The sequence below is a fragment of the Carassius gibelio genome, chromosome A23 (genome assembly GCF_023724105.1).
Source record: "Carassius gibelio isolate Cgi1373 ecotype wild population from Czech Republic chromosome A23, carGib1.2-hapl.c, whole genome shotgun sequence".
Taxonomy (NCBI): Eukaryota; Metazoa; Chordata; class Actinopteri; order Cypriniformes; family Cyprinidae; genus Carassius; species Carassius gibelio.
Genome location: NC_068393.1, coordinates 12,209,842 through 12,237,660, shown reverse-complemented (window position 1 = coordinate 12,237,660; position 27,819 = coordinate 12,209,842). Strand labels below are relative to the sequence as shown.

At 39.4% G+C, this 27,819-nt stretch overlaps 2 protein-coding genes across 5 annotated transcripts; one reads left to right on the top strand and one right to left on the bottom strand.

The window, feature by feature from the left end:
• Positions 1–254: 254 nt before the first annotated feature.
• On the top strand, positions 255–9,236 carry LOC127944530 (short transient receptor potential channel 4-associated protein). 2 transcript variants are annotated; one of them, XM_052540533.1, is made up of 19 exons: positions 255–423; positions 691–819; positions 926–1,042; positions 1,869–1,926; positions 2,053–2,108; positions 2,210–2,338; positions 2,579–2,780; positions 2,907–3,092; positions 3,199–3,341; positions 4,335–4,463; positions 4,561–4,619; positions 4,711–4,812; positions 4,918–5,001; positions 5,095–5,185; positions 5,671–5,811; positions 5,904–6,015; positions 6,113–6,225; positions 8,204–8,410; positions 8,499–9,236. In XM_052540533.1, exons 1-19 carry the CDS (start codon positions 301–303, stop codon positions 8,634–8,636), a joined length of 2,319 nt encoding a protein of 772 aa, XP_052396493.1. In that variant the 5' UTR covers positions 255–300; the 3' UTR covers positions 8,637–9,236. The 2 variants fall into 2 exon arrangements, with proteins under 2 accessions (XP_052396493.1, XP_052396492.1); XM_052540532.1 differs by having other exon boundaries at positions 4,540–4,619.
• An 816-nt stretch (positions 9,237–10,052) lies between these two features.
• On the bottom strand, positions 10,053–25,552 carry LOC127944268 (myosin-7-like). 3 transcript variants are annotated; one of them, XM_052540151.1, is made up of 43 exons: positions 25,400–25,552; positions 25,040–25,177; positions 24,562–24,665; positions 24,027–24,170; positions 23,719–23,875; positions 23,537–23,564; positions 23,252–23,348; positions 22,696–22,788; positions 22,545–22,608; positions 22,353–22,451; positions 22,127–22,230; positions 21,871–22,009; positions 21,674–21,792; positions 21,435–21,584; positions 20,571–20,741; positions 20,266–20,445; positions 19,850–19,982; positions 19,684–19,754; positions 19,276–19,363; positions 19,079–19,196; positions 18,761–18,884; positions 18,521–18,657; positions 17,201–17,456; positions 16,798–17,040; positions 16,532–16,708; positions 16,199–16,344; positions 15,998–16,088; positions 15,509–15,898; positions 15,269–15,395; positions 14,940–15,058; positions 14,175–14,371; positions 13,917–14,100; positions 13,654–13,819; positions 13,393–13,517; positions 13,181–13,296; positions 12,907–13,099; positions 12,475–12,678; positions 12,258–12,383; positions 11,466–11,636; positions 11,265–11,369; positions 11,083–11,178; positions 10,821–10,958; positions 10,053–10,562 (listed from the first exon to the last, which is right to left on the bottom strand). In XM_052540151.1, exons 2-43 carry the CDS (start codon positions 25,137–25,139, stop codon positions 10,551–10,553), a joined length of 5,802 nt encoding a protein of 1,933 aa, XP_052396111.1. In that variant the 5' UTR covers positions 25,140–25,177; positions 25,400–25,552; the 3' UTR covers positions 10,053–10,550. The 3 variants fall into 3 exon arrangements, with proteins under 3 accessions (XP_052396111.1, XP_052396109.1, XP_052396110.1); XM_052540149.1 differs by lacking the exons at positions 23,252–23,348; positions 24,027–24,170; positions 24,562–24,665; positions 25,040–25,177; positions 25,400–25,552 and having other exon boundaries at positions 23,719–23,827; XM_052540150.1 differs by lacking the exons at positions 22,353–22,451; positions 22,545–22,608; positions 22,696–22,788; ... (5 more) ...; positions 25,040–25,177; positions 25,400–25,552 and having other exon boundaries at positions 21,871–22,035; positions 22,127–22,229.
• Between the last annotated feature and the right edge of the window lie 2,267 nt (positions 25,553–27,819).

Here is a 27,819-nt window from a genome sequence, read left to right as displayed (position 1 = left end):
TAATTATTATTTGAAGTGCAAATACTTTTGTGATTTAATAGTATGTCAAAATATTATTTTCGTTTATTTTTATTATTGTTGTTGTTTCTAAGTATACATATACATATTATGACTTTCCAAATATATCGAAAGAATATTATTTCTTTTGTTTTGAGTATTTGAATATAAAAAAAGATGAAATGGACAGCGGTTTCCGCTGCTTGTAGTTCCCACGCCAGTCCAGTAGGGAGCAGCATTAACTCTTTCATCCCTGCTGCGTTCGTGGAAGCCTCTCAACGTCACAGCGTCAGAGGGACAGCGATGGCGACAAGGAGCTCTGGGTTTCCACGGACCCAAGCAAGTAGAGGGAATTCATGCAAAAACATTTTTATTAAAATCCGACAGGGCCCAATCACTGGTGCTGGGTTGACTAGAGGGTCCCAGGTGAGATTTTACATTGCACGAAGCTCTAAACAACCTCCGAAGCGTTTCTCAAACACTGTTTACATACGAGGCCTTGGAGAGTCATCAATAAAATTACTCTCAGACAAAAATACATAGCATTTCGACAGTATTACTTACTCAAGGTACTTAGTCCTAAAATAATATATGGTAATAAGAAGAGTAATAATAAAGTGCCTGACTCGTTTATCTTATCTGAAGTATGTATGCGGTGTGTGTTCAATGTTGTGATTGTGTTGTCAAATACAGGTTCCTGTGGCTCTGCTCGAAGAGAGAGATAAAAGAGCTCAATGGCAGGGGATACCAGTGTTATTGAGGAGACTTCACGAGAACAGCCATCCCAACAGCGAGCTCTCCAAGATCCACAGCATTGTCATGGTATTCAAAGTTTCCTTGTCTGTTCGCACAAAATGCATCGCCTGAAACCTATTTGTGTAATTTGTGATCAGATGTTAATTGAGTTGTTTTGTGATTTATGATGCAGGAACTGTCATCTTTGCTGTCTATGGAGGCCATGTCATTTGTCACAGAGGAACGCAAAACACCACAGGAGTCGATCTCACCCAATACACATACGTTTCACTTGTTTGGAGGAGTCGATGTGAGTAAATATGTTGTTTTCAGACGTTCATGTAAGTTATTATTCGTATTTCTCAAGTTTTTAGTTTTTAATTGTGCTTGATCGAAAACTCAGAGAGCCTGTAAAACTGTACGGTATTGTGCAAAAAGTTTAGGATCAGAAGAATTTTTTTATTTTTTATTAAATTAATACTTTTAGTCAGTAAGGATGCATTAAATTGATCAAAATGGACAGTAAACACACTGAAAATATTATAAAAGATTTATGTTTCAACAAAATGCTTTTCTTTTACATTTCTGTTCTTTAAAGAATCCTGAAAAAAAATATCAGTTTACACAAAAAATATTAAACACAACAGCTCAACTGTTTTCAACATAGATAATAATAAGAGTTTCTTGAGCACCAAAAAGACATATTAGAATGACTTTGAACGTTAATGGATATTATTGCGGTCATTTTCTGATATTAAACCGCTGTAGATTTAGAAATGGACAAAGTTGTCACTTTGATATACTGAGTTTCCCACCATGCCATCATGCTCTGTTTTCATCCATCAGTAAAATATTGTAACACTTGGTTTTTTTTTTATGACACTAATACTCACAAGAACTTAAGCGGCAAAATCTTCTCACCAAGCGCTGTGCTGCATGTTCTTAGCTTTGTCTTCCTATTCCGCTCTCGCTGCGTGGAAAAGACAGCAGAAACTGAACTCTTACAAATTATTACAACCAGCACTCATAATATATGAAATGAAAAGAAACCAGTTTGACTGGCACTATAATAATGATCATAATTGCAGAATGCAGATTTGTGAGGTACTTAGTAAGCTTTTGTCATTCGTCTACAGTTATTTGTAGAGATTCTGATGCGGCCAACGCTCACAGTACAGGGAGACCTACCCATATGTAAGCCAATTTAAATATTAAATCCAAGTTTCTATATTTTTATAATTTAAGGACCGCAATTATGTTAGTTTTTTTTCAGTAATCTGTCTTGTCCCAGTCATTAAGGGTTTGCTTCATTGTTTTCAGTGAGTGACGATCTCATCAAGGATTGTCTAAACGTCCTGTACAACTGCTGTATATGCGTAAGTATAAAGAAATGTGCATGACTCTGAAAGGACAGAAATAATAATTGCGAATTATTAAGTTTGTTTCTTTATGAGTAACATCTGCTTTTTTCCGGCAGACAGAGGGCGTTACAAAAAGCCTTGCAGCGAGGGAGGATTTCGTCATGTTCCTTTTCAGTCTCATGTCGAATAAAAAGGTTTTCCTACAAACTGCCACCCTTATTGAGGACATTCTGAGTGTCCGGAAGGTAAAAGCCTAAGTTTGGGTTCAGTATAATTATGTTCTGAAAGAAATGAATACTTTTATTCAGCAATGGCGAATTATAAATGGATCAAAAGTGATACTAAGACCATTTAATGAAAATTCAACCTGGTCATCACAGGAATACATTCAATTTCAACCTGTATTACAAGTGTTTTGTGTGTTCATTTTTTCCTGAATTTTTATCCATACCTTAAATCACATTTTTTTGCTGTTTAAACCTTAGGAAATAATTCAGCTTGAAGAAATTCCCAACTTGGCCAGTTTGGTCCAGAGCTTCAACCAGCAGCAGCTGGCCAACTTCTGTCGTATCCTCTCAGTCACCATATCAGAGCCAGACGTGGGTGTAGATGACAAACACACCCTCCTGGCCCGCAGCACCCAGCAAAAGACCAGCACATGCCCATCACGCGCTGAGAGCAACCAGGGTTAGAAAACACAACTGCAGTTAATGTTGACATTGATGGTGACAGTGTTATAAATGCCCTCATTTAAAATAGTAATTTACCATTACAATGTCGTGTTATCAGACATTAGTTCTGATCTTTCTGCAGTGTCTCTGGTGAATATCCCAGGCTTTATTGAGCGACTTTGTAAGCTCGCCACACGGAAAGTTACAGAGACGGCAGATGCCTCTGCCCGGCTGGAGCTGGAGGACTGGCACAGCTGGCTTGACAATGCACTGGTAATGGATGCTCTCATGCAGTTAGCGATTGAGGAGGCAGAGCAGAGCAGTACAGGTGAGATCCTCTTCTCTCTCTTGCTTTTTTTTCTATTAGCTGCGTTCTTCTCCATACATTCTTGGCCGTTATTTGGTCTGACCCACTCTGATTGGCTGTCTTTCAGAGTCATCTGATGAGAGCTCCCTGTCCTCTAGTCCACTCAGACACAGACTGCCCCAATCTATGAAGATCATGCACGAGATCATGTACAAAGTGGAGGTTCTCTACGTGCTGTGTGTGCTGCTCATGGGCCGACAGAGAAATCAGGTAATGTGATGGGATTGAAGTGATTGTGAATTTAGTACATGTATATGTACAGTACAGACCAAAAGTTTGGACACACCTTCTCATTCAAAGAGTTTTCTTTATTTTCATGACTATGAAAATTGTAGATTCACACTTAGGGCATCAAAACTATGAATTAACAGATGTGGAATTATATACATAACAAAAAAGTGTGAAACAATTGAAAATATGTCATATTGTAGGTTCTTCAAAGTAGCCACCTTTTGCTTTGATTACTGCTTTGTACACTCTTGGCATTCTCTTGATGAGCTTCAAGAGGTAGTCACCTGAAATGGTCTTCCAACAGTCTTGAAGGAGTTCCCCGAGAGATGCTTAGCACTTGTTGGCCCTTTTGCCTTCTGTCTGCGGTCCAGCTCACCCCTAAACCATCTCGATTGGGTTCAGGTCCGGTGACTGTGGAGGCCAGGTCATCTGGCGCAGCTCCCCATCACTCTCCTTCTTGGTCAAATAGCCCTTGATGCCTTCAGTGTGACTCTACCATTTTCATAGTCATGAAAATAAAGAAAACTCTTTGAATAAGAAGGTGTGTCCCAACTTTTGGTCTGTACTGTATATATAAATATATGCGTTTATGTATATAAAATTTACCCTTCAGAAGTTTGGGCTTGGTATGATTTTTTTGCAGTTTTGAAAGAAGTCGTTGATGATAAAAAAAATATAGTTAAACAGTCATTTTAATTATGGAACATTACAAAAGAAAGTAACTGTTTTCTATTTAAATGTATATTATGCCGTGGTTTCAAACCTGAATTTTCATTATTATGATGCTGGATTGTAAATGTCTTCAGTGTCATCCTTCTAATATGCTAGTTTGCTCAAGAAACATTATATTTATCAGTGTTTAAAAAGGATTGTGAAGTCTTTCTTGTCTTTCAAAAAGAAAAACATCGTAGTGACCCTTAACTTTTGAATGGTAGAGTATTTTGAAACCGTTTTTTGACTCTTGTGACTCAGGTTCACAGAATGTTGGCAGAGTTCAAGTTAATTCCAGGTCTCAATAACCTGTTTGATGAACTGATCTGGAGAAGACAGACTTCTGGTCACGTCCTACATCTGCAGAACCAGAACTGTGACTGCAGTCCAGTAAGGAGCAGCCCTTTATTACTCTCTGACTCATTTCATTGACTTTCATATGGTTGGCTACAGTGTGAGAATCCAGCTCTTTTCCCCCCTGCATCAGGAGATCTCCTTTAAGATCCAGTTCCTCCGGCTGCTGCAGAGCTTCAGTGACCATCATGAGTGGGTATCACAAAGAGACGCGACACTAAATTATAAGAGACAGAGAAAAATCAACTGGACTGATATTAAAAGTTTTCTTTATTGTTCACAGGAATAAATACCTTCTTCTAAGTGGACAGGAGCTGAATGAACTGAGTGACATCTACCTGAATGCAAACATCATTGAAATGGAGGCACTGAATAACACAGACAGGCATGATGTCCCTTTACATATCATATTAATTGATTGCTTCCTTATTCTTAAGTTTTGAAAGGCTGGTAAATTGGTTTACATTAACTTTGGTTAATTGGTTTACAGAAACCTTGTCTGTGATGGTAAAAAAGGTCTTCTTACACGGTTAATCTCGGTCATGAAGAAAGAGCCAATTGATTCTTCTTTCAGGTAAGATCTTCAGTTACAGTTAGTAATGTCTTCTTTCAACATTGACTGGTTCAGTGCCAATTCTCTCGATGTCTTCGACACAACTCGCTTCAGGTTTTGGCAGGCAAGAGCAGTGGAGAGTTTTCTGAGAGGAACGCCATCATATGCCGATCAAGTTTTCCTTCTCAGAAGAGGCTTGTTAGAGGTGAGCAAAACATGTGTGTCTGTGTGAACACACACTTTCACTTCTATACGTGTTTTTTTTTTTAGCAAGGATACATTAAATTAATCAAATGCTACGTTCAAGACATCTGTGATGTTACAACAGAATTCTGTTTCAAATAAAAATATAAAAAAATAATGTTTTCCACAGAAATACTAAGCAGCACAACTGTTTTCTACATTGATAATAATGAGAATGTTTCTTGTTCACCAAATCAGCATTTTAGACTATGTGACACTGAAGACTAGATAATAGTGCAGAAAATTAATCACAGGAATAAATGACATTTTAAAATATATTAAAAAGAGAAATCGGTTATTTCTGATTGTAATAATAGTTCACAATATTATTTACTTTAAATCAAGTAATGCAGCCTCCATGAGCATGAGACAACTTTCGAAAACTTACCAAACTTTTGAACAACAGTTACAGGACTATTAAGTTATCTCATCATTTTCTTCTTTCAGCACATTCTATATTGCATCGTCGACAGTGGCTGCAAGTCACATGACGTCCTTCAGAGCTACTTTGACCTACTTGGTGAGCTCATGAAGTTCAACATCGATGCTTTCAAAAGATTTAACAAATATGTCAACAGTGAGGAGAAGGTGGGTTTACCGTCAGACCCTTTATGATGTTTCTTATGGCAGACAGACACACTGAAATGATCCAGTAGATCTCAAATCTTTTGACGCATCAGTTTCAGATGTTCCTGACTCAGATCAACAGCTCTCTGGTGGACTCTAACATGCTGGTGCGATGTATCGTCCTGTCTCTAGACCACTTTGAGAGCCAGACTGAAGATGTGAAAGGTTTGACTCAGAAAGTGATCGAACAGTTAATTGAGAGATGGATGAAAAACTAGACCGTTAGATAAATAATATATATTTATATATTTATTTTTCTCAGTGGCTGAAGTGTTTTCAGAGTGTCGCCTCTTGTCCTACATGGCTCAAGTGGAAAACAGGTTGTCCTTCCTTTTTAGACTGACCAGCATCATCAATGTCCAAACCCTCACTCAGGCAAGTCAAAAGATTTCATTTGTTTTTGCCAGAATTGACACAGGGAGGGTTAATCACAGGCACATGAGCAGTAGCAAAAGAGATCCATTTCATTTTAGCTGAAATACTTTTTACCCTTTCAGTGTAAAAGTAGTTACCAGTAACAGTTTGGGAGTTTTTTGTTCGCAAAGGCAATAAATTGCTATTAGGCCGAAGCTGTGATTTTCATGCGTATCTTTCAGTGAAGCACGGTTCTGTGGTCAGTGTTCCTGTAGCTCAATTGGTAGAGCATTGCACCATGGTTGGGGGTTCAATTCCCCGGGAACACATGATAGGTAAAAATGTATAGCCTGAATGCACTGTAAGTCGCTTTGGGTAAAAGCGTCTGCTAAATGCATAAATCTAATTTAATTTTAAATTTAGTAAATCTCCATCCGAATACGGAGTGCACTCTCATGCTGAAAATTCAAATATGCCCCAAAGAAGAAATCGCTGTAGCTGATTAAACAAAAGATTTAACTGCTTTCATTGATTCAGTGTGACTAATAAACACACGACTACAGCAATAAATGATTTATCAGAGTTCTTCTTATTATAATTTTCTTCATAATAAAGTATATCTATAATGAAATGCTAATCGACATTATCATTATCATTGCTTAGAATACAATGAAATATTGTGTGCCTTAATTATTCTGATTAAGAAGCAGCATCATCTCACAGAAGGATTTATTTTAAACACTCGACTGAAGTTATGAAGTGAATTTGGAGTTAAAACGTTATTAAATGTGGTATTTTCACGTGCTCGCAGATGGAGCAGCATTTACTACACAGAACCATAGTTCACTGGGAAGATACGCAGCTGTCATAACTGAGAACGATTTCATATTTTTCATAATCCTATGATTATATCGCCTCCAATGACAATCGCGATTAATCGCATTTGATTAATCATGCAGCCCTATTATCTACTATATATGAGATATATCATATACATTATATACAGTGAGCTTCAGTAGGGCCACATATTAAAGCATCGTAAGGAGTAGACGTGTTTTAGTTGAGCTCCTCTCAATATTTCAAATTATTTGGTTATTATTTTGATTTCTCGGTCTTTCAACAGTATTTTTGCATTACTTTGTTAAACAGCTGTATAATGACTAAGCCAAAAATGCAATGCATACATGCATGTAGGGTGACGTGAGGTTTTTCATTTCTGAATGAAAAAAAAAATTGTATTCTACAATAACCATAATATTATCGTCCTGAAATAATGTTTAAGATAAGTACATTCATATGTCTTGTTATTACTGGGTTCAACTAGAGATGTCAATTTTCGATCATTTCAATTAAGGATCAATTAATCGCTAACCTTAATACTGCAAAATGCATCTATTGCAGTGGCAGTCACCGGCAGGATGTGCAAATGCCACTCAAAACACCAGCTTTCTCACCTGAATGAAAGAGGTTTTTCGTCTAAAAAAAAGCCTAGTAGTAGGATTGTAAAATAAATAGATGTGATTATGATGATTTATAATCAATTACATTTCTTATGGACACTTACTTAGTCGTCGATTAATCGTTGACATCCCTAGTTTCAACGCATGACAGTTTTAGATTCATCAAAACCAACATTAATACAAAGATTACATTTGAGCAAGTGTTGAAACCTTGATTTTTAAGATTCTTTTATTATATATCATTGCCCATTAAAGGGGACAGCGGATGCCCATTTGCTAGCGGATGCTACTGCTCACCCCACCCCTCTCTTCCGTGGGGCATCGACACAAGATGTGTGAATATATCTGTATATGACTATGAGGAGGTCTTATTCAAATAGCTAGCTATCTATGTAGAAACCGGCTGCACATTTGAAGCAGCTCGCTTAATGACACCGTTTCAGGCTCAAACTTGCTGCATGTTTTCAATTCAGTTTTCTGAGCTGGAAGACATGCCAGAAACCTTTAAAACTGATTGTCCTGGTTTTAATCAATCATAGGAGAACGTGAGCTGTCTGAACACCAGTCTTTTGATTCTGATGCTGGCACGGAGGAGGGCCAAGTTGCCTTTCTACCTGAGCGCACTGCAAGAGAAGGAATATGCCGAGAAATACCCCGGCTACCTGCTCAACAACTTCCACAACCTGCTGCGCTTCTGGCAGCACCACTACCTCAACAAGGACAAGGACAGCACCTGCCTGGAGAACGTGAGCTCGGCTCCATTAACCAAACACACACATCCGTCACTCTCATGAGCTGTTAATGCATTACCTTTCTGTCTCTTTCCAAACACAGAGCTCTTGTATTCCCTTCACCTACTGGAAGGAGACGGTCTCAGTGCTTCTAGGCTCTGGTAGAAGTTCTGGCTGTGCTATTGCGTCCTACATTGATGAAGCCTACAGGGACCTGGACAGAGACTTCCTGGAGCTGTGACTATAGAGACTGAGAGGACTCTCTTTACATCAGAATTACATCATGCCTAAGTTTATAAGACCTAGTCCATTCAGATGCATCACAGAATAGGTGTATGATTGTGTGGGTGCAAGTGTATCTGGGTATTCATGGCGCCGAGGGTATTGATCTGCTTGTGTGCAATAGCATGAATGTGTGTTGGCTCAAAGTGTTACATATGAAATTAATGTTGTTGGGAATATGTAATGCCAGGTGTGTTTGTGTTTGCAGTGGCACAAGGGTTGTGGATGTTTTTCAAATGATCCAGAGTTACAGCGGTCTTGTTCTCTAGTGCTGAGCTCTCTCGCCCCCTGAAGGTTGGCTTGTTTTACACATCCAGAAATTACGAACTCCTGGTAGTCAGGAAGAGCCTCACTGCTTCTAACTGTGAAAAAACAACAAAACCGGCTATTTCAGGGACATTCGAATGTCTAATATTGGCGATTGGCGTAGTTTACATACTACCTGTATATTTATGTTATTATGTATGTAGTTCTCACTTGACCTAAAAATTTTACTTTTCAGCCCCGAATTCACATTTACACAGAAGCATCAAAAGAAAATAAAGCCGTTTTATCACAAGCATGTTTCTGTCTGTATGTCTACAGCAGTAAACTAAGTAATCGGTTAAAATCAGGTCTTTCATGGTACTGCAGGGGATTTAGAGCCAGATTTAAGATTTGACCTTTTTTGTGATTATTTAAAGATAAGATTTGACTTCATATTTCATGTAATTACACTTTTTTTTTAAAGCTGATAAACACAATTAAGCAAGTTATTCTTTCTTAATAATTCAAAAACAACACCCATTCCAGAGAGGCAGTGTTTTAAACTATGGTTAGTGTAGAAAAAACATGGTTAATTTGTGGTTACCATGGTTTAACTACAGTAACCATGTTTTTTTGGTATTATTTGAGGTAAAGTTATTAACAAAAATTATTTTGGAATCTTTTCTTCTCCGGAGGACCTTTTGTGTGCACTACTGTCATCATTACGACCGCAAACATATTCTATTACTACTACCACACTACACTTCAATAATTTTAATTCAGAAACCAGCTAAACACTAGTTGAGTTAAGCTGGATTACCTGCAGGTCAAACTAAAACCACCAGATCACCTAAGGCTGGTTTTACGTTTTTTCTTCCTAGGATGTGGAAAAAGAAAGAAATGCTCCTCATACCTTTTGCAGCTACCAGATAATATTACATTTTACATCTTTTTTTTTCTTTCCATTTTAAATCAGCATTATCAGTTTTAGGAGACCAACTGTGACATTCTCAGCTTTCACCCTCATGACTTAAAGTGATCGATTAACCCACCTTGTTGAAACTGGAAGCACAGGTTTGGTATATTATTTGGTGATACAGGTTGTGCTGGACCATAAAGACAAGAGTAACACATTCTTAGCATTTTATTCCAAATGAATTTCTGTGCAATTTGACATGATCATGCAAGCATTTTCATTTAGGCACTGATTATTTATCATGTCCAAATAGCTTTTCAAATACCTGGGTCCTTAAACTCCGTCCAGTTTCAAATCAGCTGTTACAGAAAGGTACAGGCACGCAGCTGTTTCCTTGTGCTGTACTGTAACTGTGATTTTACAAAACACGCACGTTATGAGCTCTGCAGCCTCAGACCTTCCCAAGAAGGACATATGAACACTTAAAAAAGAAAAACAATTCAAGACTACTATTTGACATCTGAAAATCAGCATTTTCTCTTTGCAGGCTTCAATCAAAACAAAAAAAAATCAGTTTGCGTTGACCATCAGTAAACATTAAACATTTCCAGAAACCTGTGCCTTGCAGCATTTTACAAAGACCGAAAAGAAAGAAAAGGTACTTGTCACACGAGACATGACTTTTAAAAGTCATGTGGCTTCAGTCATTCTTCACTCCACGATCTGTGAACAAAAAAAGCATGTTTGTTATAACTCACTTTTATTTTTAATTAACATTTTTTCACACTTAAAGGGTTAGTTCACCCAAGAATGAAAATTGTGTCATTTTTATTCTCATCAATCTAAACCAGTATGACTATCATATAATATAATAATATCTTCTCATGTGTCCCACAGAAGAAAAAGGGTGAGTTAATGATGACCGAAATCTCATTTTTGGGTGATCGGTCTAAATATCTGAGATCAGTTTACAGTTTGTACCTTGACGACGTGGGTCTCTCGGGTGCGCACCCGCAGCTTGTTGACCTGAGATTCGGCTATATCTGCCCTCTCCTCAGCTTCATCCAGCTCATGCTGGATCTTCTTGAACCGAGACATATTGCAGTTGGCCTGCTCCTCCTGCCGTACAACAGTAAGATACAAATGTGATGTATTTTATTTTCAAACACCAATTTGGCTCAATTATATACTGAAAGAATGAATTTACTGGGTTGCTATCGCAAAATGTGCAGGAGATACGTACTGCATCCTCGGTTTGTCTCTTAAAGCCCTTTACTTTTGCCTGTAGTTTGTCAATCAGGTCCTGCATCCTCAGGAGAGTTTTCCTGTCTTCCTCTGTCTACAGACAGAACAGTCTTTTAAACGCTCTGAAGATGACACATACAGTTTTTCATGCTGTTTAACATGTGTCCTGCGAGTAAATACCTGGTAAGTGAGCTCTTTAATCCTCCTCTCATATTTTCGTAGTCCTTTTTGAATTTCTCCACTCTTCTTCTGCTCACACTCCAGCTCTCCCTCTAGCTCTCGTACCTGAGGATTGAAATGTTCCCACAGATGCAGGTTAATCCATAAAATATGTTATATTCATGTCTTGTCCAAAGCTGGAACAGATGTTTATCTGCTTACCCGAATCTCCAGTTTCTGAATCTGCTTCTTTCCTCCCTTGAGAGCAGTCTGCTCGGCCTCATCCAGACGTATCTGCAGGTCTTTGACCGTCTGCTCCATGTTCCTCTTCATCCTCTCCAGGTGGCTGCTGGTGTCCTGCTCCTTCTTCAGTTCCTCTGCCATCATGGCTGCCTAATGAGGGACAAATTCAGTTAAAAGGTATAATATCATCAAAAAGTTTCAGTGTTGTGCTTCATTGTTGTAATAAGAATAGATGTTTGCATTTTTTTGCGGGTGGTTGGTAGGGTGTTGCTGTGAGGTTACTAAGGTGTCCTAAATGGTTTGTTTGAGTAGTTTCCTTTTGGTTAACCCTCTGGAGTCTAAGGGTATTTTTGGGGCCTGGAGAAGTTTTGTCATGCCCTGATATTTGTGCTTTTTTCAGTTTCTTATAGATATCTAAATGGGTAAAGTCTAATCTCACTGTAATCGGCACAAACTGGGCTATAATAATAATAATATGTGAAATGCATGTATGTGCATGAATGCATTTTTGAGAAAAAAAAATGTTATGCGTGGTTAGTGAAAAACAAAAAATGTTAAAACACTTGAATAAGGCCATAAAACACACACAGAACATTGGTTCCCGGGACTTTTGAGAACTGGAGCTTGTAGCCTAGAATTTTTCTTTCTAAATTCTAAACTTACAAGACTTTTTTTGTTTGTTAAACAGTTTTACTTTAAAAATGAATAATAAAAAAAAAACTTCTGCAACCAACACTGCTGAAAAAAGTGGTCAGGCTGTAATGCACTCACATCAGTTATGGCCTTCTTGGCCTTCTCTTCAGAATTGCGACACTCCTGCAGAGCATCATCCACCTCGCCGGACAGTGAGGACAGATCACTCTCTAACTTCTTCTTGTGGTTCAACACTAGCGTGTTCTGTACAGATCAATGGATTGAGAGGTTTGATCATGACGTTTTTGCTTACCTGCATTATTGCTTAGCTGTTTCATTAATTATTGAGTTTTACCTGAGCGTGCAGCAGGTTCACTCTCTCAGTGGACTCCAGAAGCTCGTGCTCAGCGACTTTACGTATACGGTCTGTTTGCTCCATCACTCCACGCAGTTCCTCAGACTCTGCTGTTAGCAGGGTGTTTCTTCTTTCTGTGAGCGTCACCTGCTCCTTCAGGTCCTCACACTGATGTACACACTCATCTAACTCTAACTGCAGGTCCTGAGAAGACAAACCAACTGCACTTGATAAAAGAGCACTAACATGCTAAATTTGCAATACAAATCAATAGGCATGCATTGATATAAAATATTATAATACTATATATACTAATATAGTATCACTATATCATGCATCCCCAAAGATGATTTCCAGTTGTTTAAGATAATTCAGTTCTTCCATATAATTGATAATCTTTTTGAATTGATGCAAGCAGTCCTTCTATCTCACCTTCATTTGAAGCTGTAGGTTGCGTGCCATTTTCTGAGACTCCGCAGCTTGTCTGTTTGCATGGTTCAGATGGATCTCCATCTCATTCATATCTCCCTCCATCTTCTTCTTAACCCTGACTGCCTCATTACGTGCCCTGATCTCTGCATCCAGTGTGGTCTGCATGGTGTCCAGAGTCCGCTGATGGTTTCGACTGCATTGATAAATAGCTTAATGTGGTTTATTTCAATGTTAGTATTTCAATAGCTAGTATGTTTTCTTGTATTTCTCTTACCGGAGATTATCAATCTCTTCATCTTTCTCTGCGAGTTTCTTTTCAATTTCAGTTCTTGTCTGGCTGAGCTCCAGCTGGATGCGTATGGTCTTGCTTTCTTCATGCTCCAGAGTGCCCTGAGTAACACAGAGTTAGCGTCCACATTAGCTTGTACCCAAGTATAGAAAGTCTCCAGGTGAGTATTGTCTGGTATTTCAGCTCCTATTCATCACCTCCACCTCCTCCAGTGCCGCTTGGATGCCGCTCTTCTCATGGTCCAGCACCTTCTTCATCTGTTCAAGCTCATGGATGGTCTTGGTGCCATGACTAATCTGATCAGTCAAGTCAGTAATTTCCTCTGCAAAACAAACATATTGGTTGAATTCATTTTGAAGATCATTCTAGACCAACATATAATCTCCCTAGTTTTTTATACTTATCTATGTAATTTCACAAATATGCCCTGTCCTGAAGTCTATGTACAGTCTTTGTACCTTGCAAGTTCTTGTTCTCTCTTTTGATTGTCTCCAGCTGGTCAACGGCTTCTTCATAGGAGTTTTTGAGCTTGAAGAGCTCTGTGCTGAGACTACGGGACTCTTTCTGAGAGCTTTCCAGCTCGGCCTGTGTCTCCTCAAACTTCTGCCTCCATTCAGAAAGCACCTGGACATAATAATGATTAATAGGTGTTAGTAGAAAATAATTATGAACGATCTGCTACTACTGGTTAAATCAAATATTTAAATACGTTCATCCTGACCTTATCAAAATTGCGTTGCTTTTTGTCCATTGCAACAGCAACAGCATTAGAGCGTTCCAAATCAACCATCAAGTCCTCGATCTCAGTCTGCAGACGGTGCTTGGTCTTCTCCAGCGAGGCACATTTGGCATTGGAGGCTTCCACTGCCTCCTCAGAACTCTGAAGCCGTGCAACCAGCTTCTTCCTGAAGGAGGATAAATCAGTTTTATCAGTGAACAAGACAAACTGTTACACCGACTGACAACAGAGTGATCTTACTTGGCGTCCTCTAGTTCATCTGTCCTCTGAATGGCATCGGTCTCATATTTTGTCCTCCACTGTGCAATCTCAGTGTTGGCTTTAGACAGAGCACGCTGCAACTCAGATTTGGCCTCCTGCTCCTCCTCAAACTGCTCTCTCAAAAGTTCACAATCATGCCTGGATGACTGTACTGCATGAGCTAAACTGTTCTTCGCCTGGCACATAAACACAAACCCAGTATAATATGAAATATGATGCCCTTGAGATTAATATACTGAATAGAAACACTGTCGTTCAAACGTTTTGGGTCAATAAGGTTTTTTAATATTCCTGAAGAAAGTCTCTTTTGCTCGTTAAAGGTGCATTTATTTGATCAAAGAAAAAGTAAAACTGTAATAATGTAAAACAAATAACAGTTTTCAATTTAAATATAATTAAAATGTAATTTATTCCTGTAATGGCAAAACTGAATTTTCAGCAGCCGTAATTCCAGTCATATGCATTTCCTGCAGAAATCATTCTGATATTCTAATTTGGTCTTCGAGAAACATCGTTAGAATCTTGATAAAAGTCTTTATTGGCGGGATCCCAAACATTTGAACTGTACTTTACTTCTAAAACTTCTAAAGCCTTTTTTTAATGCTTTTCTTGTTTGCCACAATATTGTTTTGTGTCTTTCTTCAGCAAACATTGATGTGTGAATAATTGTGTTTGGAAATTTGAATCAACTGATCCTAAGAGATATGGCACAAATGCATGCAATCGATCTAAAACCTGGCTCACTTTGCATTCCTCTTCTAGCTGTTTCTTCAGCTCTTCCATGCTCTGGCTGAGAGCACTCTTTGTCCGCTGCAGCTGCATAACCAGAACTTCTCTCTCCTCCAGCCTGCGACTGACCTCAGCTGTAATTGGTAAGACCGAAAAGAGAGAACAAAGCCTTTACCAGGTGACCTTTTTCTCATATTATTTCAGCTCTATTAAACCACTTGTTTCTAGGACAAACATAAATCTGAATTTCTAATTGGAGACTTCCAATCATAATGTGTATCATAATACATAACTGTATTTCCAGCTCCTGATCTTTATTCTGTTTTAGAGCACAAGACACTGACCGCTCTCTGTCTGGGCCCGTGCTTTTTGAGAGGTGACATCCATTAGCTGTCTCTGGAGCTCCTCTGCCTTGGTTTTGGACTCATTCAGCTGGTCTTCATACATCCGGCACATTTTCTCTGTTGTGGCCTGCAAACAACAGTCTCTTTGTTATTCATGTTTACTCTATATGTTTTAACCATGAGTTCCAGACAGTGGCATTATGAGTCTCAGAAACCACGTTAAGCAGAGAGATTTCTTACTTTGGCTCTTGAGAAATGTTCAAGGTTCGATGCCAGATCTTCAGACTCCATTCTGATCTCTGCCTTTTCCTTCTCCAGCTTCTGCTTGACCCTCTGTAGGTTGTCCAGCTGCTCCCCCAACTCAGCCACAGTGTCCGCGTGCTTTCTTCTCAACATGGCCATAGTAGTTTCATGATGCAGTGAGGCTTCTTCCAGATCTCTCCGCAGCTTTAAGAAATCAGCCTCCCGCTTCTTGTTCATCTCGATCTGGGCAGCGGTAGCACCTCCTGCTTCCTCCAGAAGTTCACTTAACTCTTCTAGTTCCTTTGACACTTCAGCACGCTGCTTGTCAGATTTTGACCGAGCTGCTCTTTCAGCCTCAAGTTCCTCCTCAAGCTCTTCTATACGTGTCTGTAAAGAGTTTACCATAATACTTTCATAGTACAGTATACTATTATAGTAAACTCATTATGCCAACATGTAATTTTCGGTCATTAGCCAAATGATTACCTGTAATTCTTTTATTCTCTTCTGCAGCTGAATAACCAATGCTTGCTCCTCTTCAATCTTTGCACCTATGTGAACCATTTCGAGGTCTTTCCTTCAAAAAAAGACCATATGAAGATTTAACTAGATCTCATTTGATAATACAGCCTAGCACACTGCTTCCATTTGCAACATTAAGACTGCATAATGGCTGTAAAATCTCACTTTTTCAGTCTTTCCTCTAGCTGCTGTTTGTTGTTCTCCAAATCCATTGATGACTCCATGGAAATCTTTAGATCTCCCTCAAGCTTCCGCTTCACTCGCTCCAGATCCATACGCACTTTCTTCTCTTGCACCAAAGAGCCCTCTAACTGTTGCAATAATAATGAACAATTGGGTTTAAGAAATGTATTACTTGTCTGTTATGTAGGCTAATAAGCATTTTATTTCTACTTTAACCTGCTATGCAGTAAATCTTTTCTGAGATTAGGAGTTATGGATCATTATGGAGTCTTACGTTTGTCTCGTAGGATTTAACTGAGTCCACTTCATACTCACATCATCCACCTGCTGCTCAAGTTTGATCTTGGTCTTGGACAGCATGTTCACTTTGTTTTCTTCATTCTGCAGGTCTTCCAGAGCCTGCTGATGAGCATCCTGAAGGGCTTTCTTCTCTTTCGTCAGCCTGAGGATGGTTTCATCCAATACAGCCATTTCCTCCAACAAGTTTTTCACCTGAGATTCAAGTAAAAAGAATCGGTTCATTAGAGGATCTAGTGCAAAACCACATTTTCCCAAACAAGAATGCATCTTCCGTAACATACCTTGTTCTCAGTGGCATGTTTTTCCTTCTCCACTTTGGCCAAAGTAATCTCAAGGTCATCCAGGTCTTTCTTCAGCTCAATACACTCATCCTCAAGTTTGCGTTTCTTGGCCAGGAGAGTGGCATTAACCTCTTCTTCGTCCTCAAGCCTCTCCATCAGCTCCTTAATTTTCCCCTCCATCTGGATCTTAGCCTTGATCAGCAGGTTACAGCGGTCCTCAGCATCTGCAAGGTTATCCTGCTCCTGGGGTCAGAACGTAACAAATTCTTCCCATCGTGCCTTCGACTCAATGTATGATGCATCATGATATGATCATGAAGCCATCAAGAAATCATAATGTTAGTAAGTATGCGATTCTGATTTGTGACTTGTTTCATTGGTATGAATCCACTCTGACACTCACCGCCTGAAGCTGCAGGGAGAGGTCATTTTTCTCTTGCACCAAAGAGATCTGTCTCTCCTCAAACTCCTTCCTCTTCACCTCAGACCTCTCGAGAGCCTCCTTTAGCTTCTGGAACTCCTCCTTCAGTGTCGCCAGCTCCTTCTCTGTAGCTGCGCTCCTCAGCAGGGGTTTGATCTTGAAGAACAGACACATCCACGGCCAGTTCTTGACAGCGTAAAAGGCACGGATGTTCCACTGAATGACCATCAGAGCTTCCCTGAGTGAAGATAATCAGATGGTGGATTTCAACTTAATATCTCTTCAAATTCACTGTGTGAATCAAGTGAATTTGAAAACTATTTTTAAATTAACAGATCCAGGACAGAATGAGAATCAGGTCACTGACCCTGGTACTAACAGAGTTGTTTAGGAAGTCTTAGACTACATATCAGATGGATACACTGCAAAGTTTCAACAAAAGATGTTGGTGTAGGCCTAATTGTGGAGTATCAAGATCAAGCCTTACTCAAACTTGGCTCTTTTGTCCAAGAATAAAAGAAACCCCATCCATTTTGTGGCCTGTACCTCACACTCCCTGCCCTTGTTGTTCTAAATTAGCTCAGTATGTCTAGCACCAAATAGGGCCAGGCTGCCACACGCCATTGTTTCATGTGCTATATCAGTAATCCCACTGTGATACTGAACATGCCTAAAGAGTAAATCAATTCCGCATTGCTGAAGCGGCGACACAATCAGGGACAGTCAAAGGTCAGGCAGAGGTTGTTGATTATCTAAAGCTGAATCCATTTGAAGAAACAAGAGGACTTAATCCCCTGTCACCTGGGATGGCATTTCAGTGATTTTCAGCCTGCTCCCGGCCAAATCCATTCTGGACAAAAGAGGGTTATTTATAATCAAGACGAGAGGGGGGGGGGACTCTGGTAAGGAACTGTCAACAACTGGTATGTGCGCTGTTTGCGGGATATATGACCCACCTCTACACCTGCTTTTGTAAATGCCATTTGGGGTGGAGGGGGTTTAACCAGCTTTTTCTGTAGCGACCGCACACACACACACACACATACAAAACATACAGACACACGCCAGACACACGCCACAACATAGTCCGCATACACTTTGGACATTCCTCCCATTGATTTGCAGGCTTACAGCCCTGTGCACACTCTCAACAATTTATCGCAGTGCTTGCAACGGGCTCAAGGAAGCGAGATCTGCAATCTGACACTTTCTTTAGTCACTGAGTAATAGCAACTATTTGCATTGGGTTATTTAGACACTGTATGACTATTGTCATGGTTTGGGCGTTCAAACAGCACATACTTCTCTTTCATCATCCTCCTGCGCTCCATCTTCATGAGTTTGCCCCTGCAGAAGGCCTGCAGCAAGGTGAGGATCTCAGACAGACGTTCGTCCCTCATGTCTTCCAGCTGGCCAAGAAGTCCCGCCTTAAAGAAAACCTGAAGAGCACAGATTCGCGGGTCAGTGTGTAGACTACGATGGGATTTGAGGGTCTGAAAATGGGTATGAAGGGAGTGACAGAGGACAAATTCGTGAACCAACCTTGCTGTGGCCAAACTTGTACTGGGTGTGGTCGATATCCAGAGACCCAAGCAACTTTTCTACAGCTTTCCTGCTGTCCACATATGTGTCCTCTGGGATGGCCAAAGGGTTCAGGATACGGTAACTGGTAAAGCATGAAGGTTTAGAGTTGTGTGCCATTCAGAATTGACTTTTAGGTTGCTGAATTTGAATTTAGCCAGTAAACCAGATGGAGAATTGCAAGTTGAATTTGAAAATAAGTAGAAATTCAAATAAAGTGAAAATCATAGATATTAATATAATCGAGATCACGAATGTGATTCATGAACAAAAACTGACCGCTGTTTGAACTCTGCATAAAGAATGCGATTGGGGAATCCCTTCCTGCAAATGCGGATGCCTTCCAGGACTCCATTGCAGCGAAGCTGGTGCAGAACAAGAAATGGCTCCATCATCCCTATCAGATACAAGAATAAAAACTGAAGACTGATCGTGTGTTTACTGTAGGTTTATACAGAGTTTTTTCTTTTTGGTACCTGGAGTCTTTGTCTCATTGGGGATAATGCATCTCACAAAATGAGGTTGAGTGCTTCTCAAATTAGCCATCAGCTTGTTTAGATTATCCTAGAGTGATAGAGAAGAAAAGATCATTCAACATGCAGTCCATATGACACGTTCAGTTTATTGTCTCTACACAAGTTCTTCTAACTACTGGGTCAGATCTTACCTGCGTCTTTCAATCTGAAGCTGGTGAAAGCTGAGCCAGCACAGACTTAAAGTGATGTTCATGGGTCAGATTACCTAAACATCACTGCAAGTCTTAAATGGCTCACTCTCCAACACCATTTCCAATATCTATATCGTTTTAACATTTGCAGATATTTAAAGAAGTGAAAAGTGGGTTTTCTGGTGCAATTAGATTAGATAAACAAAATTTGACCCACCTTATGCAGCTGGGACACTGTTTGAAAAGATGCTCCTTTCCTTCTCTTCTCTTTGCTCCCTGGCTTTGCCTCTGTTCCCAAAAGTATACATGGAAAGAAAAAAAAACCTTAGTACAATCAGGTCCATTGGTATCAGCCCTTCAACATAACTCGATGTAATATCCACCTGAATCTACGCTGATGAAGTTCTCATAGAGGCTTGCCATTAGCTTATTAGACGACCTCTGGAAGATTCCCACCACAGTTTCATTCAGAGGATCTCTGTTTTTGTCCAGCCATCCATTGATGTTGTATGGGACCTGGCAACACCCATATATGTGAATTGATATTATATTTTAAGTGAACTATTTTGATCAAGGCTTGAGCTATCACCATTGTGTCACTGAGCTAGGCACTTAACCCCAGCTTGCTCCAGACTATCTCCGTTACTTAAATGGTGCCATTCTATGGCGGCAATGCATTCTGTAAATTGCTTAACAAAGTCCACTGGCCTCAGTTATGTGGCTTATAAAGACTCTATTGTATGCTATGGTAAAAATAGCCTTGAAATATGTGTGCAAATATGAAGTTATTTCCACTCACCACTCCGGCATAGTGCACCAGCTCAAAGTGAGTCTCATATTTGCGCTTTTTGTCTGGCCTCGGTTTCAGGAAGTTGGGAGACTTGCCAAAGTGATTATCATAGAGTTTAGCTTTGAAGCTGCTCTCTGTGGCTTTAGGGAACATGCACTCCTCCTCCAGAATAGACAGTATACCCAATGGCTGCAAACAACACAAGACGGATGTGACCGCTAGAGTTGTATAGTGTACTCTGTATAACTGTTTTAATGTAATTGTATACAGACATACACATGCTTTCACACAATTATATGTAATTCTATATCAACCTTCTCAATGAGGTCAATGCAGGCCTGCAGGTCTAATCCGAAGTCTATGAAAGTCCACTCTATGCCTTCGGTCTTGTACTCTTCTTGCTCTAGGATGAACATGTGATGGTTGAAATACTGTTGCAGTTTCTCATTGGTGAAGTTGATGCACATTTGCTCAAAGTTGTTGAACTGTTCAGGAAAAAATAAAAGAACGAGTTTAAGGTACAATGAGAACTGAATGATGTATAGGGATGGGTATCAATACACATTTCCTGATTCCGATTTGATTAACAAGTTCTCAGTTTGAGCTGACTTTGATTCAATTTTATTTCAGTTCATTTAGGTATGTATCAGTTGCAATGTCCATTACGCTTACGTAAGATACATTTTCTTTTAGATATTGCTGTATTGTACATGTAAACTTGGTACACTGCAAAAATATTTTGGTAAATTAACAACAGGGCCCCTATCAATGTACCTCAGTTGCAATAATAACTTGTTGTTGATTCAGTAAACAAGGATTCAAAGAACACATTCAGTGAATGATTTGGGTTAGATGAGTTCATGAGTGTTTTAAAATGATTCATTAAAATGACTGACTTCTTTAATTGCACTACACTGTTTGCAATGCATATTTTGGTTCACTAGCAAGATCCAGTTTAAAATCGTCATTTTTCATGATTCACTGAAAAGTGGTGCTGAAGACCTTGTCATAAGCTTAAAAAAGAAATCTTGAGATTTTAAGTAATTGTGACAATTAAATGAGGCTTGCGGTTAATGGGAAAATCCATATTTTGTATCTTTTAAGATCTGCATGTGATGAACAGAGAGTGGTAAGGAGTGATACAAAGCAATTTGATTGACAGTAATCAACTGACTTACCTCAAAGATCTCAAAGCCTGCTATGTCCAGCACTCCTATAAAGAACTGACGAGGGAGGGCCGTGTACAGGGTTTTATTAATTCTGCTCACCAGCCATTTAAACATGCGGTCATATGTGGATTTGGCTAAAGCACCAACTGCATAGGTCACCTGTCATGACACAGAAGCCCCAATACTCTTATTGCTAGATGAAATGATATGGCAGGGATGTTAATCCATCATTTACTGACCAAACTGACCTGTTCAACTGTCTGTCCTCTAACAATGTACTCATTGCCCACTTTCACTCTGGGGTGAAGCAGTCCCTTTATGAGGTCAGCTGAACTGATCCCCATGAGATAGGAGGCTTTGTCCGCACCTGGGGAACAAAACCACAGCGCTTAGCCAAACCAAGCCACAAACTGAAAAACTTAGCTAATGACAGAATCCCTTTTACTTTCAGTGCCGTCCGCCTCTGCTTGCTCCTCTCTCTGCTTCACTTTGAACCTCATGTTGCCGAAGTGCATGATAGCACCGACTATCTTGTAACAGCCATACTTCTCCTCGGGGGTGAAGCCAAGGGTGTCCATTGCATGCTATAGAGGACGGTAAGCAAGTTTCCCTATAGGTGAGTGGTCATACATTGTTTAATGTGGAATAATTAGTGTCTAAGAATCTCTTTACAGGGATCTCCATCATACAACAGTACTCACGTCAGTCGCCAGCAGCTCATCTCCATCATCCATGTGGTCCACAGTCGTAACACCCTGCGAGCAGAAGTGGTAGTCAAAGGGATTTGATGACACCAGCAGCATATCTGTGATGGAAGATGGAAGAGGTTTGGTTTTGAAGTCACACAGTGCACTATGGATGGCATTTTGCATGGCATATAGATATTTATACATAGTATACTCATACTTCAGTGTTTCCTCTGAATACCTTGTAGTTCTGGTTTCCTGTGTGAGAGGATCTGGTAGTAGATGTGGTAGCTTCTCTCTCCAGCTTGCTGAAAAATCACTCTGGATTTTTCCAGAAGATCTTAATGAAAGAGAATGTGAAAAGGACGAGGATTTGCAGGAAATACAATATATTTAATCTGTTGACACAGTGATATTTTCCAGATCATCTTACAGATGCCAATGTCAGCAGATGCTAGTTTCCCAGTTGGACCAAAATGTATTCGTATGAATTTGCCCTGTGTTAAAGAGAGGAAAGGAAGTGAAACGGAGAGCAACACTGAAAGAAAATAAGATGATATTCTCCTCTTATGATTTTCACTCACAAAACGGGACGAATTGTCATTCCTCAGGGTTTTTGCATTGCCAAAAGCTTCCATAGCCGGGTTGGCCTCAATGATCTGATCCTCTAATGTACCCTATTTACGTTGAAAAGAGAGAAATGTGTGAGTTTTTAATCCGACACCAAAATTACATCGATGAGTAGGACAGAACAAACTAATGGAAATGAAATATTATACGTCATGGTTGAGGGGAAAAAGACGCTGTCAGGGTTTCTTCAAAAAGACAAAGAATGAAAATGGAGCATATAATGTTAAAAACAAGAGACAATAAGGAGAGACATTGCAAAAAGGGAAAAGGGCAATGTAAAGATTGGTATAAAAAGGGTTTTAAAAAAAAACATACTGGAACGGGAATACATAACTAGGGTATCAAAACTCTGAGGGTAACTTCTTATCGGTTAAAAGGATGTCTGTGAATCCAAAAGCAATAAGCATTCAGACATTATTAAAAAATCCCCCAAAACAGATGTAGGGGAACAAAAAGAAGGGATAAGGACGGGTGAAGACAAAAAGACAGAAGTGAAGTTTCTGCCCTTACTCCTTTTTTGCCCCCTGCATCGCCAAGAGCAGCTATAATGGCAAAATACTGAATTACACGTTTCGTGTTGACAGTTTTGCCAGCACCGGATTCTCCGCTAGGCATGGACAAAATTTACGTGAAATATACATGAAACAATATTAAAATACAAGAAGTGAAGATAAAAGAAGAAGAAGATTTTTTTATACCGCTTCATTATTAAATAATGTGCAAAAAGGATTTCAGATCATTTTGACCTGATAATTGTAGAATAGAGATGTAATAGGGTAGTGGAGGGTCACTTACGTGATAAGCATTGACTGGTTTTCACGATCTACAGGAGAGATCACTTAATTAGTACATGTTAAAGACAATTAAATGTATCAGTTATGTTTTGACCTACAGTAAAATGCCATTAAGAATCAAATAAATGCAAAATATAAGATGTAGAAACTGAGATCAAAAGTGAAGAAGGTTTCAAAGCATACTTTTGAGCATGTCATTGTAGGCATTGTCTGCTATGGCATAGATGTGAGGTGGAACATCTGTGCGACGCTTTCCCTTATATGCTGCAACCACTTCAGGAGAATAGACGGGAAGCCATTTATACGGGTTAACTGTCACACAAAACAGCCCTGAATATGTCTGCGGACAGACGAAAGAACAAGCATGGAGACTGAGACAGCTCTAAAACAAAGAACATTCAAGAATCAGATAACTTGACTCTCAAGTTATTCTTAAACCTCTTATAGTTACAAACAGCTGTTCAGCAGTAAATGATAATGTGATGTCTCACGTATATCATCCAGAAACTGTAACGACGGCTGAGGTTGAAAAAAACAGAGGCCTCGTTGAGGTGCGTAAGCATGGCCATGTCTTCAATCATGTCAAACTTCGGGGGATTCATCTGCTGAATGTCTTCCTCTTTCACTGTTAACATCTGTCAGTATTAGATTGCAGTATTTAGTTACCACCTTGTGATATGTTTTCTAGTTCCATTGCAAGATCAAATATAGTTTATATTTTTTCTATAGTAAAAATGGCTACATTTATTTTTCTTGACTTTTTTTAAGCATGAACACATATATATTATTTTATTTTATTTTATTTTAAAACAAGAAAAAAAAAGCCAGTGAGGTAAGAAAGATAAATACAGATTTTTCTCTTAAAGCAAGTCTTAGGCAATATCTTATCAAGTAAATGTATCTTGTTGTAATAATGCTAGTAATTAGGAAAACAGTAATTAAGACAAGTGTTTTTTAATATGTATTATTATTTCTTTTTTGTGTGTAATCACGGAAAAGAACAAGGCCAATTGAAGCTTCACTGACCATTCCATCTTTGGTCTCCACCATGACTTTGTCCCCATCTGTATCTCTGATCTCCACCTCAGTGTAGGCTTGTTTCTCATCTGGAATCCACACACGTTTCTTCCCTGCACACAGAAGTATGTAGGCCTATGGTACTTCTGAAATGTATTGCCAGGTAACTAATATTATATTATAATATAACATTATATAACATGGTAGGTTTCCATGCACATGCTACACCAATTGTTGCATTATATAATATAAATGTATTTTCTTTTTTTTTGCATGTAATAAAAAGCATGTGTGGCGTCAAAATATCTAGGAAATATCAATATTCTAGAAGTGTTTATATGCACAATGCAAGCTCGTTTCAAAAAGTAACCCATTCATTCAAAATCGGATATGATTTGAAATCAGTTCTTTAAATATTCTGGTAGGCTTGTTCACCAATAAATAATCTCGTTTTCTCACAGGACACAAACAGGATGTGTGACAGTACCATCGAACGCATGGGACTGCGCGGCGAGTTGTTCCAGGTTGGTTTTACGCAGAAATGTGGCCGCGTCTCCGAATTCCCTCAATTCCATAAAGCGGGACATGATTAACCCTTCTGGTCCCGGTCCTGCGCTCAAAACACCTGTAACGTCGTAGAGACTTTGTTAGAAAAAGTTTTCTCCACTTCGTTGTGCTTGTCATAGGCATGTGCTGGAAAACATCTCTAATCCACAATCTTGGAATTTGTGTGTAAAAAAAATAGAAGATAAAAAAAATGAAATTCTTCGAAACACGTTTCGTCACATGCAAGGCACGGCGCCCAGTCCAAACAGCGCTGTGGAAACACATGCATTTGAATACTAACCTCAGTAATGTCTAAACGGGTTGGCCTCGAAAGAAGTGGCCCGGTCTTTTATTGTTTCCCTCAAGGTCAGAATTGGAGAGATATGTCAGATATCCCCATGTGTCCGTGTGGGGTCAGCTGCTCATTGGTTGCGCGTCCATGCGGTCCAGCCCTGCGCGTTCACAAAAGGCAAACAGGTTTGAGGAACAGTACTGTAAGGGGTTATTTTTAAAACGACATTGTTGTTTGTGATTTATACACTGCTGTCCAGAGGTAAAATACGTGGCCCTTCTATTTATTTAAAGACGTAAGTGATGTTACATTTGACCAAAAAGTCATTACAATAATAAAAATAAATATATATATTTTAGGGTGCGAATTGTGGTGGCCTGTGGAGGGGTCTGGCCCTAAGGCATGAACTCTCATAAGGGCATAAAAACAAAAGATTGGTGGGGGGATGAGGGTTATTTTGTGCATACGACGTTTTCAGAAAATATTTCTGCAACCACAAAAGTTAAATCATCGCTAAAAATTGACCCTTGAGCAGAGACGCGTTTATTTGTGCTGATAGCCACACTATCGAACCAAACACGTATAAGAAATATAAGTTTTATATGCATATCTAATTTTGTTATTTTTTATAGGGCTTATTTATATTTATATGATCACTTGCTAAATGTACTCTACTAATGTACTAAATGTAATTAACTGTACACACAATATCTGCATATCGTTTACTGATAGCCTACAATCAGATCCTCCTCAGTAAATAGGCGCCTCAGAAGCTGTCGACCTTGAGGGCTAAAGCTGAGATAAGTGTCCTCTAGCAGAGTCCAGAGCACACTATGTAGTCCGAAAATAGAAGAGAATACAACTCCTGTTCCCAATAGCCGGCATTCCGCGCAGAGATAGTCGTGCTGTCTGGCTTGCGTTTGTGGTTAAAGAGGCGGTGCTGTTCTGTTTCACTTAGAAATGACTGAGAGTGATCAAACACTGAAAGAGCGAACACATTACCTAAACCCTATAAATACTGTCAGAGGTGGACAGATGTCACCATTTATGTTTAGTCGTGTGTAAACCTCTAACTATTCAATGATGTAATTTTATAATTTAGTCAAAGCTTACACCAAAACAATGAGGGCTTCTAAATGAATGATCATTTAGAATGGTTGCATTAAATTGAACAGACCAATTTATATATCCAATTACCATCAAACATATCTTATTTACATAACCATCAGAAAATAGTATATGGGGCAAGGACTTGAATCTGTGAACAGTTTTGTAATCTGTTTGTTTGGAAGAATCGATTTATTAGAATAAATCGGACTGTCCAACGCTACTGTTAAAGAAGGACTGATTCATTAGAAAGAATCAGACTTTTCAATGCTACCTAGGAAAGAGAGAAGAGTTTAAGATGAACTGATTCTTTTTGACTTTCTAATGCTACTTAGGATATGAGAACCGTTTAAGATGAACAGATGCACTAGAATGAATCAGACTTTCCAATGCTATATTATAATAAAGTAATTGTATAATGAAATAACTTAGGTGAACACGTTTATAGCTTATAGTTAGTTTCTCTCCAACTTTATAATAATTATAATGTCATTTGATATAAAAGAGCGGCCGACATGGCACACCTGAACAAAGCTTCCAGGAACCAGGGTTTGAAGTTCTACACATGGTGAACAGTCGTTTCAGATTATCAGCTCTCATCCAGAGGCAATACTTTAGAGACTAAAAGGTCAGAGGTGGAGGAGGGTGGTTGCATTCTGTATACCCACACACCCAATGGGGGAAAGAGAAATACACATAAACAGCCTCTAAATAAATGTTTTCCTCTTGCCAGTCAAAACACACAGTATCTCCTGGTCTTCTAAATCCTGTGATCTATCCACTAGACGCAGATATGTGAACCAGATCCCAGCTGAGCAGCGTTCTTCTCCTCCACAATTCAGGATTCTACATTCATTTTTCCCCACTGATCTTCCTCTGACAGTAGCATAAATCCCTTGGACGCAGCAACATGTCTGCACCTGTGTTTGTGATTGAGGGCGAGAATGAAGAGAAGGAGAGTTTGGGAAACCCTAGATGTCCAAATCTCAGGATTACCAGCCAGCCCATCCCCGCAAATCAGCAATAATGTGAGCTAATCAGTCTTTTAGCGAGTGACTCACTGGATGGAGACAACCAGTGCCATCTGCATTGTGTTAGGTCTCCATTGCTGCACCATCAGTCTCACACACACAGTCAAACACATTACCTACATATGAGCACCCACAGCTGTCTGCCTATTTTAGTCTGGATTTTGACAGCACTATATCTCTCCCCCGCCAAGATCCCCCATAACAATCCCTGACGCCTTCACCAGAACAATAGCCAGCAGCTCACATAAACCTCTTAAACTTAGAAAGCACTCAGGTTCAAGAATAGCGCAG

Coding starts and splice junctions, on each gene's coding strand:
- LOC127944530 (XM_052540532.1), top strand. CDS start 301: ATGGCGACAAGGAGCTCTGGGTTTCCACGGACCCAAGCAAGTAGAGGG. Junction 5,812..5,903: donor ATGTCAACAGTGAGGAGAAG/GTGGGTTTACCG, acceptor TTGACGCATCAG/TTTCAGATGTTCCTGACTCA. Junction 6,016..6,112: donor CCAGACTGAAGATGTGAAAG/GTTTGACTCAGA, acceptor TATTTTTCTCAG/TGGCTGAAGTGTTTTCAGAG.
- LOC127944268 (XM_052540151.1), bottom strand. CDS start 25,139: ATGTCCCGCTTTATGGAATTGAGGGAATTCGGAGACGCGGCCACATTT. Junction 13,100..13,180: donor GAAGAGATTGATAATCTCCG/GTAAGAGAAATA, acceptor TTATCAATGCAG/TCGAAACCATCAGCGGACTC. Junction 11,370..11,465: donor TTCAGAAACTGGAGATTCGG/GTAAGCAGATAA, acceptor TTCAATCCTCAG/GTACGAGAGCTAGAGGGAGA.